Genomic DNA, 13,207 nt, shown 5'->3' with positions numbered 1-13,207 from the left:
ATATACTGGTGTTTGATCTGCACTTCCCATATTTACAAGCGTGTAGTTGGTGTTCTTGCATAATGAAATTACATGTCGCTGATAAGCCAACATCGCTGATGAGCCAACAAATTTTCATCAAAAAGTCACTGGGAAGTTTGTGTGAGAGTTGTCGGCAGTCGTAGTGATAAACCGTTCCATTTCATCATTCTTCTGTACCACCCGTATTTGATTTAAAGTAATTTTTAGGAATGTTCAAATTAAGCAGCCTCTTCTCTTGCTGTAAGTTTTAGCATTTCATGGGAAATCTGAACTTTCACGTTTCTACTATGAATACCAACACCTGCTGCTCAAGTTCTTTAACCCTTCCAGGTTTTGGTCCACAGAGAGTTTCTTGAGGAATTTGCATTCTCATATTTCCTTACATCTTTTGTCCACAGACGAATGTTGACTTCTGGAACTCTATTTCCTGGAAGCTCTCAAGTTGTTTGCAACCACAACTTTGAAATTCATATTGTAGGTTCTCCTGATACCTCTACTTATTTGTCTCTTTGAGGAGCCTTTTTTCTCAACACATTTTGATTACTCGCACTCATTTTTATACAAGTTATGCAACAAGTAAGTGTTGCCAAAGCAAACATAGGAATGGCAAAGGATGCAATACATGTGGATCATGCTTGTCTGCTGTACACCGGTATAGCAGAGGCACAGACGTACTGAAAATACTGTATTCCTCAAATTTAATGCGAGTCATTATTATAAAAGAAAATAATTGGTCAAAAAATATCACGTTATATTCTGGCTAATACAGTAGATTTTAGGGGTGTATGGGGGGGGTGTTTGTAGTTTGGTTTGAAGGTTTTCAATAAAACAGTTTTGTAAGATGTGACAGGCTCAAATGGAGGTGACAAGAAAGAAAATGTAGTGTATGCATATAACAAAAAAGCTGGAACTAGTAACTTAATAAAAAAGATGTTACACATAAAAGGTGGGAATAATAACTTTTTAAAATAATGACACTTATTATTTTTAAATGTAAATGGTCTCACAAATATATACAAAAAAGAAAGGGCAGTGAACTATACTAAAACATGTAGAGTGCAAACAGCTATGCTACAGAAGACACATTTGGAAAGAACTGTGAATTTGATAAAGAAAGGTTGCCAGGATGGTTATTCAGGGAAATACCTGGGACAACGGGAAAGAGGAGCTCCAACAGTGACAGAAGAGGATAAAAAGATAACTGTAGATTTGTAGTACTAAGGTATCGCTGACAAGGGAGGAGGATTACACTGGCATGTACTTATATTCCAACTAAAACTGCTAGAATGGATCTTAAGAAAATTCTGGGAGAAATAATCAGGTTTCAACAGGATATATTACTTATAGGTAGGGACTGGAACTTGATTTGTGGCAGTGAAGATGTACCTTGGGAGCCCAAAAGGGAAAACAAGGAGGGTCGATTTTGAAGAAGTTTATGAAAATATTTGGCATGGAAGACATGAATTCAGTAGTAGGAGTTCAGAGTGAATTTACATATTATTCCCCAAGATATAAAAACTGGTCTAGACTAGGCATAACATATATTTCAACTGAACATGTGCATTTAATTGAAATATCTGATACATATCCAATAGCTATTTCAGACCACACACTAATAACAGTTAAAATAAAAAGGCAGGGTAATGAAATACAAATGAGACATTGACACTTTCCCACCTATCTGTTGAAAACAGAGGAATTTATGGAATGTTTATAAAGCATTTATGTCTGTAATGGCTAAAAGAATGGCAAAGGTGATACCAAATTTGACAGATATGGATCAATGTGGTTTTGTGGAGGGGAGGCAAATATTTACCATTAACAGAACACTTACGACCCGGAGGGAAGCAGAATGCAAGAAAATACCAGTGCTGTTGGTAGGTCTCGATGAAGAGAAAGCATTTGACAGAGTAAGCGGAGAGTTTATAAGCAGGAGAATGGAAACACTTGCATTCCCTGATAAAAGTATAAGGTTGATTAGAGGATATATGAAGGATCGGAACAGAAAGTTAAAGTGGATAGGCTCCTCTCTGATGGGAACCAGTCTGGGTCATCCTCTTTCCCCTTTTGTTATTTGAATTATATTTAGAACAACTGGCTAAGAAAATAAGTGACTCAGAAATTCAAGGATATAATTGGTATGGTAGTCAAGAAAGCTGGCTGTACTTGCAAATAATTTTATTTTATACCTGATAAAACCAGAAAAGGACATTTCAGTGTTGTGGAACATTTGGAGACAGTTTCAAATTTTTCGGGATACAAAATTAATGAAGCTAAAACAAAGACAATAGGTGTAAATTATGTACACATGCATACACATTGGTTCAGCACTATCCATATTTATGGGGACATAATAAAATGAAGTATTGATTTAAAAGGATACTGGTGTAGCTGCTAAGAATATATGTGGGAAGAGAGTAAACAAAAAGTTAATACAAAAACTGAGAAATTGGAAGCTCCGTTTTATGGATATGGATAGCAAGATATAAACAATGAAATTGTTTTTAGTCCTTTTAGTTTTATACACAGGTCAGGCATACTTTTATCAACCAGAGAAGTTGTGGACAGTTAATAGTAAAGAGATGAAGGATTTCATCAGGGAGGGAGGATAGAAAGATTGAAGTGGGATAAGCTGATTCTTCCAACAGAACGAGGCGATCTGTGATTTCCCAATGTGAAGGGGTATTTCAAAGCTACACAGTTAAAGCTGCTATACATAGCACAAGTAGAAACCCATAATTCAAAGTGGAAAGGCATGATGATAAAACAGGGTGGAAACTCAAGAAAAACAAGAAGAGACTGGGATTTTGGATGCAGTAAGGAGAATAACAATAGCCATACATATTATATCCTGAAAGTATTAAAAGAACTAAGCCAACCCAGGAATGGAGAAAAAATTCTCCAGAACGTGATAACTGCAATTAGGAGTATAGACAACAGTCAAGAAGGGGCTGGAATGTATTGGAGAAAACTGGGAAAAGAACCAAGGTACTGTGAGCAAATAATTAGAGAGGGAAAGGTAATAGAATGGGAAGGGGCCAAGAATTTATTTAGACTGCAGGCTAGAGATTGATATCAATTCTTGATAGGGAAGGCAGAGCATAGGCAAAGAGAAAGAAATAGGGGGGTCCTAAGCGAAAAACTAGCACTGGTAGAGTTTTAGTAGAATCTAGAACAGAAGCTGCCAATAAAAAAGGAATTACCAGAGCATATAAAATACTGCACAATAACTGTAAGATTCTATCAAAGGAGGTTAGAAAGGATTGAGAAGAGAGACTGGATAAGCAATTCACAAAGAAACATTGGTAAGTCTCCCAAATAGGCATACACAGTCTAGAAGATTTATTATCTTTGCTTGGAAGCATTTACAAGAGTATTTTTATACCCGAAGTAAACTCCAAAGAATTTTTCCTCAGGCAGATAGCAAATGTTGGAGGTGTGATGGGGAAGAAAGGAGGTAATTGGGAACATCTGGGAGTGTAACTAACAGACTTTACAAATTCTCTGCAGACTACTCTATCAGAAATACTGGGTTAGCAAATTGCTATTAAAGAAATTAGTTTTTTGAACCACGATACAGAATCGGAATTGCCTAGACATAGTAAGGCCTTGCTTGGTCTAATTATGCGGCTGCCAAAAAAGGAAAAGGAAATCAAAGTCTAAACCAACTACACTAGAACTAGTGAATGTAGTAACAGAGATAGAACAACTGGAAATGGGATCTTCAGAAAAGGATAGGAGGAAATTACGTAGAAAAAATGGAAATTCTGTGAACGATACATGCAGACGAGGAATGAGATTTAAAAAAAAGCAGGATTTGAATGAGCTATGTAATGTTTGACTAAGAGCAACTAGATATACAAGTGATGTACAATGCTTGCAACTAAAGTTATAAAATGTGATTTTTTTTCATTTATAGAAATGTATGACTCCCTAAGTCAGTGATGGCGAACCTTTTGGGTTTGGTATTTCAAAAGGTCCTGGCACAAAATAATTCACTGCACTCCACATGAGCAACGAATGTAAAAGCAGTGTCTTTGTTAAGTGGGTGCTGGTGATCGCTGGCGCGTCACCCAAAATGTTGTGTGCGTCACCTTTGACGCGCATGTCATAGGTTCGCCATCACTGCCTAAGTCATAAATGATAATTTGATGATAAAGATGTTTCTTGTTTAATAAAGCCACAATCATGCATACTTAACCTGGTGGACTTCAAGAAGGAAACTGGAACCATGGAGGAGGGCAAAATGGTGCATACTGCATAACCCAACCTGGCAAAGACAAAGACATTTGACACAATACCTCACTTGGTGCTATGGACAAAATCACAAATTTAGGCGTAAAGCCCTATACCACCCGCTGGACAGCCAAATGGCTCAGACAGGAAGCACATAGTTAGGGTGGGGAAATCCACCTCCAAAGTTTACTTACTAGTAATGTCCCACAAAGATCGGTACAGGGACCTCTCTATTTGGGATACACTTCTCTAAAGTCAAAGCAAATGCAGAGGGCCTTTGGCTGAGACTGCAAGCTGGGTGCAATCACTGAATCTCCGAAAGATGTAGATAACCTCAAGGAAGGTCTCACACAGACAAATAACTGGTGCCAGACCCATGGCCTAAAACTCTATGCAAAATCATAACCTTCTGGAAGATGACCAAATTGCAATACTGATAACACTCCCCTAAGTGTAGACCTCCTGGTAAGGGACTTGGGAACTCAGGGCAACAGTAATCTGAACTTTGATCACCAATGTGTCCATGGTGGTGAGAAAATCATTCTATGGGGCACAACTTATAAGTTAAGAATATGGTATCCAGTTCTAAGATCATAGTCCACTGTACTCAGCCCTCATTAGACCAACAACTGAGTACAGTGCACCCTTCAGCATGTACCTGACCAGGCATTTTTAACAACCGGAGAACTTCCTAGGATCCTATGCTGTTATGTAGGGATATCAAAGTTTATATAAATGCCTGTGTGTTACAGAGGGATATACCTACATGCAGATTTAAGTGATGGATGAAAAAAATGAAGTTTATGAGCTGTAGTTCTTGTAGTACAGGGTTTGATTCCCTCAGCCCTCGACTGCCTACTGTGAGACCATGAGCAAATCACTTAACTCAACATTGCTCCTGGGTTGTCTTACCTAGTTAACAAATAGTTATTAATGTTAGTACAGGCGATTTTGTTTTAATTTTATGTTTACTAATGAGTTTTTTGCCTACCGCCAAAAGTTCAAAATCGAAGTGTTGTCTGGTATTAATCTGTAATTGTAAGTACCTAAACACAATCTGCAAATAATAACTAGGGGGTTGGGTCATTATTAGAATTGGGGTTGGCATAATGGTCAAGGTGTGTATCTTACAGACACAAAGTGCAAGATTTGATTCTCGCCTTAAGAAGCAATGCTAGGCTTAAAAAAATGAAGTTATTAGTCTAGTAATCACCTATGATAAACAGTCTACATAGGTTCATAGGTTCATACTAGGCTATCTGCCCAAGGGCATTTATAAGCCTAGCCCATAGTTATGTGGCTTTCGCCACCCCTTTAGTTTGAATAAAAACTATGCCTATCATTTTGCTGTGCCTACACTGAAGTAATCCCTGGGGTATATCTGCGATCTCCCATCCATTGGTCAAGATTCCTCTTGAACAAGGCCAGAGAGGTGCTCTGCCTCACATGTACCGGGATTTTGTTCCACAGCATAGGGAGTCTCTGGGTGATGAATCTGTCCCTCCAGCACGTTCTATTTATAACCGTGTCAAGGTTTAAGTCTCCCGCCCTTGTGGTTCTGAGGGATCTAGATTTTTTGAGGTGAAGCATATTCATCAAATCTGGGTTTGACCTGGCCTTATATGTCAGGCACAGGTCACCTCTGAGCAAGCGGTATGAGACTGAATAGAGCTGGAGTTCTTTCAGTCGGGCAGCATAAGACATATTTTTGAGACCCTTTATCCGTTTGGTGAGGAACTTTTGGGGCCTTTCAAGCTGCAGCAGGTGTCTGGTCAAATACATTCGAGCGGGCATTGTACTCAATCATAGGTCTAATGAGTGATGAGTACAGGGGGACGATGACCTCCCTTGATCTAGATGCGAATCCCTTCATGATCAGGTGGGCGATATAGAAGGTTTTCCTAACTACTTTAGCAACATGAGTGTCAAGCGAAGGCTACTGTCAACCTGGGTCCCCAGATCCCTGATGACTTTTTCTGTGCTCAGTGGATTGCCACCTATATGGTAGCTAGGGGTAACCTTGTTTTTCCCGAAGGGTATGACTATGCATTTTTTGGCGTTTAACTTCAGGCCATGGCTCCGGCACCAGTTATCCATTTCTGTGAGGCCCTTCTGGAGGATATCTGTGTCAGATGTGTTTTCGACTATGGCGCCCAGTTTGCAGTCATCTGCAAACTTTGTCAGCCATAACCCTCCTGTGTTTGCTTGTACTTCAGAAAAGTAGATGCCGAACAAGAGTGGACCCAGGACTGAGCCCTGTGGGACACCACTTGTGACAGGCTTTGAGTCTGACATGGCTCCAGCAACTCTGACCCTGTGGGTTCTGTCACTTAGCCAGTTTGCAACCCATCTTGTGATGTATGGGTTTACATTCAAGCTAATGAGTTTTTCGATGATACCTGAGTGGGGTATTGTGTCGAAGGCCTTTGCCAGGTCGAGGTAGGCTGTATGGACTGCCTTTCCCTCATCAATGGCCTTGGTGACTGTCTCGAAAAAGTCAACCAAGTTTAAGAGGCAGGATCTGCCTTTGACAAAGCCAAACTGGGTTGGATCCAAAGTCTGCAAGTTCCCTATGTCTTTATTTATGAGTTCCATTATGATCCTCTCCATGGCTTTGCAGATAAGGCTTGTCAAGCTAATGGGCGGTAATTTCCAGGGTCTGTGGAGGCACCGCCCTTATGAAGTGGGACCACAGTCGCCGTCGCCACTCCTTGGGTATGTATCCTGAGGTGAGGCTAAGATTAAACAGCTGTCCTAACTGTGGGTTTAATTCCTCGTTGAGTTCATGAAGCACACAGCCGGGGACACCATCCGGTCCCATGGATGCTGTGTTTTTTGCCTTAGTGAGGGCAGTTCTCACCTGGGCGTTTGAGATGTTTGGGGGGCTACAATCCTCTGGAATAGATATCTCTCCTTTTGGGGGGAGAAGTTTGCACTGAACCTGTCAGCCAGTATGTTAGCAATGTGTGTAGGTTCAGTAATTTTCACATAATTTTGAACTAATTCTGAGCATATCTGGGAGTTTCCTCCTAGGTTTCTAACATAGCTAAAGAAGGCCTTATGATTGTCTTTAGAGTCCTTGGCGATTTTTCTCTCAAAATTTGCCTTGGATGATTTTATGAGAGCTCTTAGTTTTTACTTATAATGATCAAAGGTGTCTTACCTTTCAAGGATTTTGCTCTATCTTGTAGTAGCTTCCTCCTTTTGTTGTAGAGCTTGTTTATGGCTGGGGTCCACCAGACTGGACGCTTGCCTTTGGTACAGAGAGTCTTAGTTTTGTTTGGGATTGCCTGATCCATGCAGTCCTGTAGGTGCTGGTAGAAGGCATTTGTAAGTGATTCAGCGGTTTGAGTAATGTTTACCACTGGCTCAGGGGCCTTAAAGGAGACCACACTAGTTTTTAGAAGTGTGAAATCGGCTTTTGAGAAGTTTTTCACTATGGTCTTTTTGTTTCAGGTGGGGCGGGATGAGGACCTCCAGCGAGATTAGTTTATGATCTGATCTCACCAGTGAGGGGTATACTTCGGTGTTGAACATTTTGATCCCATGTTCGTGATGATGAGATCAAGTATGTTTTCTCCTCTTGTGGGGATGGTGACTAGTTGTTCCATGGCATTTGAGTTTATGAACTCCAGGAATCTTTGGGTTAGAGTGTTCGGGCTTGAGTAGTGTTCCCAGTCTATATTAGGGTAGTTGAAGTCACCTAGTATGATGGTGTTTGGAGATACATTTATCCTCCAATGTTTTCAGGAAGGCCATGTGAGGTTCCTGAGTTTGAGAGGGTGGCCTGTAACATGCTACAAATTGCAGAGCAGTCTTGCCTATGGTTAATTGCACCTGGATGGTCTCCGATGCATCGTGCGTTGCCACCAACCTTGAGGTGTGGGTGTCCTTTATGAATATGGACACCTCCCCCTCCTTTCTTGGTGTTATCCGGATTTTGGGGCCGGAACGCATGATATGAGGTGAAACCTGTTAGTACTGGGGTGCTCTCAGGAGCCTTGAACCAGGTTTCTGTCACAGCACAGACATCGATGTTCTCCATATTGAGAAGGGCCTCGAGTGCGTGCATCTTGAGATGGAGACTTCTGGCATTGAGCAGCATTACCCTTAGTTTTTTTCCTTTTTGGTGTTCTAGGGTGGTAGGTTTAGAATTTGAGCCTTGCCTAAAAAAGGCACTATGGGGGTGGCAACAGCCTTTGCCAATATCCGGAAGCCCAGCGGTGACAGGTGCAAGCCGTCCCTTGCGAAGCAGCGTGGCTTGTCCAGCATGTCATCCCAGGCAGACAGACATTGGATCCCCTTTGAATGACACCAGAATTTAAGCCAATTATTAAAGCTGATCATCTTATCACTGTATTGTGGCATCATTCTAGGTGAAGGTAGGATACTGCTCAAGGTCAGGGTCATACCTGCCTGGGCTACATAATCAGAGAGCTCCTCGATGTCCCTTTTCATGTAGTCCAAGGAGATACGTCTCAGGTCGTTGACACCAGCGTGGACAATGACTGAGTCGTGCTGTACCTGCTGTTGAGAGACCTGAGTGCTTGCGTTATGTGGCGGATTCTAGCGCCCGACAGGCAGCTTACTGTGACCTTCTACTTACTCAGTCTGGTGAGCGGGACGTCAGTGTGTCTGACTATGGAATCACCAATGACAAGTGTGTCTGGCATTTTGTTTGGCCTTAAGGGCTGTGACTGTTTGACACTCTGACTGTGTGGTCTATGTGTTGCATGTGTTGGGTCGTGAGGTGGTAGTTGTTTGGTTGTCTGCTTTGGTGGCCTCTGCTGTTTTGGTAAATTTTTGATCAGAGCCTCCGAGTATGTCTGTGTGATTATGTGTATGATTTGAAGTTGTGATGGTACCATGTGTGACTGGGTATGTATTGTGTGTGGTTACCTTCTCCTCCTGTCTGGTCTTGCCAGTCCTATGTTGAGAGAGCTCAGCCTCCAGTTTGGCCGTATAGTTGCATCTCTCGCATGTATTTGTGTTTTGTGGGAGAAGGAGAGGATTGCCTGTGTACATGAGGCAATTGTAACATTGCCTCAATATTCCCAGGTTCACCAGTTGAGCTGGAGAGGACACTAGCAACTGATCCATCGACATACTAGAAGCAGATAAAGAGACTTTCAAAGGACTCCGGGGGAAGTGGGTTTTAGGCTGGTGGGGTACTATCTATAATAAGAGTGCTTTATCAAGGTGCAAGTACTGTAGGAGTAAGTGCTAGGCTTTACAGATAGAGAATAGTCTACTTGGGAATCAAGTAGAGATGAACTTTTCAGTTATAGGATATGCTGGTTAGATCAGCAGTACAGCTCGAGGAAGGTAGTTCTAAGGGAAAATTTGAAGAGTGGAATTTAGATGGCCCGAATAGTTTAACCTTGTTTAACCGCCGTTGCTCTTGTGTGCAACAGTGGCAACTCCAGCTAACGCGCATTTAGCGTGTTTTATAGCAGGGGGCTGAAGGGAGCTAGGAATTGGCCCAAAACGACCAATGGACTACTAGTTTCTGGCTGAAATTTCACCAAATCGGACAAAAAGGCCGCTCAGTGCTTCCCACTCCCACTGGTAAGCAAAGAAACTTCCCTCCTTCCTAATAAGGCAATGGATCAGTAACAGGAACTAAAAACAAAGCCCAGGGATCAGCAACTCTGAAACTGGACTACTCTAGTTCAGCAAGGCGGGAAAACAAGAGACCTTTTTGTTTTATTACAGAGACAAGGAAAAAAACAGACAGTAAATGCTATAAATACTGTAAGTCGGCTAGCGCACTTTAGTGTGTAGCCTACAGAAACAATTTGCAACAATTAGTAACTTAAAGTGCAATAAACAGTGTAAAATGCAGAAATCACTTAAAGTAGCAGTAAAACAGGCGAAATGCAGTCGCTAGCTTAATAACAGTGGGAAAGCCACAAAAAATACTTATATCTGGTAGAAAGTCACTCTTTTAGCTCTCTGCTGCTTGGATCACTCTGCAGGCCACCACGAGGATCTGTGCTGAGTTGGTACGAATGGATTTGTTTCTCTCACTCTAACACTTCCACTACTTCAAAGTTTATTACACTGATCAAACACACAGTACTTATGAAATATTTACTCAAGTCACTTCTATAATTAACAACCTATTTTCTTTATAACCTATTTATGTCTAGAAACAGTGGTCTTCCACCTCCTCCAACGTGGAAGGAAAATATTCAATGCAATCATCTTTTCCTCTGGCAAACATAAATGTGTATATTACTGACTGCATGACAAGTATCTGCAATATACTTTAACTGCACTGGTTCATAGATTAGTACTCAGCTAACTGCCCTTGCGAGCCATTTTAAGCCTAGCCAATTATCCCTTGTGAGACACAAACCCTGCACTTTGTGTTTGTAAGGCAAACACCTTAACTATTAGGCCACCCTCCCAACTGTATTTGCTTTTTACCACTGTATAATAAAGTAATGATGATGTGTACCTTTTACTATCAAATGTTGTTCCTTCTATTGTACGTGCCATATTTTCATAAAAAGTTCTACTTCTGGGCTTCTGCTGAAAAAGTCCCCCCCCCAGTTAGACTGTCCCGATGAACAAATGAAAATAAAGTTTCATAAATACTTGATTATTATTTGTAAACAGTCTATGATGGCAAGTTATTTGTCACATTTTGCAAACTGTGGTTGATAAATGTGCCCTCTCTCCTGGGTCATGATTGGAAAAGGGTATCAAGACCAACCCACATACCAAATTAACACAATAAAATAGACAAAAATACTTCCTACAGAGACTGCTGACTCAAATTACACTAGGAAAATTTTCAAAGATGCATCAAACAGAAAAACAGCAAATACACCAGGAAGCTGTAGAAAAACAATGCTGATTCAACTAATACTGGGAAGCATACCCCTCACCTGTCCAGATTGTTGCCTCACACGTTTGTTTATACTCATAAAATTTGCAGTTTTCTAGCACACGTTTGTTTATACTCATAAAATTTGCAGTTTTCTAGCAAATCTTTGAAGATGGAAGCCACTACAATAAAGACATCTGAGTTTCAGCCATTGTGTCCTTCAGAAAATAAATGCCAATGCAAAACTTGCTTTTCTATCACCTTTTCCAATTTCATGACAGCGATGCATCAATTTCTGATTTGGGACTCCTCCACATTAATTTTGGCTTTGATCAAATTTCGTGTGCGAAGAGGTGGACTGTATACTGGAAAAAATTCAAAGACGCACTGGATAGAAACAAAAACCTCAGCATTTGCAGCCACAAACAGCAGAAGATAAGATTATTGGCTGGGTGGCAAACTTCCAAACCTTTATGGACAATCTCGAGATGCATCATTACTGGGTGAAGGTTTTTATTTATTTATTTTACATTTGTTGACAGTGTTGGTCCAACTGGATATATGTCCATTTTCAGTGGAGGCCCAGGGAGAAAAGCTCCGTACATCAGAATAGTACTTACAAATCACAGGTACATTACCAAGTTTTGGCAAATTATAACAGTAGATTACATTTTAGCTTATGAGTAAGAAAATTATTATTAGTTGCATAACAAGTATGGATATATATATATAAAGGTAAGTAAAATAAAGCACTATTAAACTAAAAAGCTACACACATTATTGTTAGTAAAAGATTAATGAGTTTGTGAGAGTGAGAAGATTAGTGTTTGGAGACAAGGGAGGTAGTTAGCCTGAGTTTGCACAGGGGCATAGCCAGTGTGATTTAAAGTTTAACAGTGTAGCACATTTTGTATTATTATTTTTTACATCAAAAGATTTTAACAAGCCTGAAAACCAACTTAACAGGCTTCATGCAAAATCCAATGTAAGTGTACAGAAGGGGCAAGAGAGTCAACAGCATGTGGAACAAACATTAATTTTACCAAAATATATATATGCTTTAAAGAACAGGCTCTGCAGCTTTCTTTCAGAAACAAAACATACTTGCCTACTCTAAAAAATCTAAACATCTATAGAACATAATCTATCAGTACAATAAGAGCATAAACTGACAAATGGGGCAATCTAAATATTACATAAGGAAGCAAGCAGATCACGACTTACGGACAGAAAGCTTTCAAGTTAACGGAGGCCCACTGAATAATACCCACCTAAGTACTGTATACAGTAAAAACATATGCATATATTTTTCCACTTAAGTAAGATATACTCTTTAAGGAACCGAGTCTACGCTGGGATGTCATTCATTCACAGAACAGCCTATCTCACCTGCAAGATCACGAAAAAAGAGCGAATGCGTTTCCCTGATGTTTGTGTTATCAAGCAGAACAAGAGTCCTCCCTGCTGCTTGGGTTGTCCAGAACTGGGTGAAGAAGTTAGCGACAAGAATGAAGAATAGTTTGGTTAGAGACATAGTACTATGGTTAATCGTGGCCATCTTCATTCTCCGCCTCGTCAGCAGGAAGACTTCACTTTTGACACCGGAAGTAGTTCTTAACACTAAGTTTGTGGTTGCAATAAATTAGTTATTTTTAGAAACTGCGAAGTTGAAACTTTCTGACACGTTCTTTACTAATAGTTACATTTAGCAACATGATATTTTCCTTATACCTTCTGGTTATGCTAAGAGTTTAAAACTACAACACATTAGGAATATCGGTAAATGTGTCCTTTAAAAGCATCTGCACATTGCCCCTTTGTGACGTAGCCCAATCAGTGAAAGACAGCTCTACCCGGAAACGATGGGCATCGTGTGCCGCTTTAAATGGTCAAACTGTATAGTTGTGGCAGTAGACAGTAAATCTCAGTGGTTCGTTTTGACATATGTTGATTTCATGGAATAAACCACCCGTTGAGATATCAGTTCTAATGTTTAATTTGTATCTGACTGTATGCAATGTAGTCTCCTAATTCATATCCATGCATTATTCTACCTCCTGCTGTATTTGTCTTTGACAGTAATTAATATTGCCAGCTTCATTACACCGTGACTAT

At 40.4% G+C, this 13,207-nt stretch overlaps 1 protein-coding gene across 1 annotated transcript in view; it reads right to left on the bottom strand.

Annotated features, from left to right (window-relative positions):
• DDOST (dolichyl-diphosphooligosaccharide--protein glycosyltransferase non-catalytic subunit) overlaps window positions 1–12,785 on the bottom strand; it is a 337,702-nt gene extending 324,917 nt beyond the window's left edge. Inside the window, exon 1 of the mRNA XM_044063179.1 lies at window positions 12,482–12,785. Within this exon, the coding sequence (XP_043919114.1) occupies window positions 12,482–12,656 (175 nt within the window). The 5' untranslated portion in view covers window positions 12,657–12,785. The remainder of the gene's footprint in view (window positions 1–12,481) is intronic.
• Between the last annotated feature and the right edge of the window lie 422 nt (window positions 12,786–13,207).

Source organism: Protopterus annectens, chromosome 2.part1, assembly GCF_019279795.1.
Source record: "Protopterus annectens isolate FY-2018-M chromosome 2.part1, PAN1.0, whole genome shotgun sequence".
Taxonomy (NCBI): Eukaryota; Metazoa; Chordata; order Ceratodontiformes; family Protopteridae; genus Protopterus; species Protopterus annectens.
Note: the sequence above shows the minus strand (reverse complement) of the source record. Positions and strands in the feature narration are given on the sequence as shown.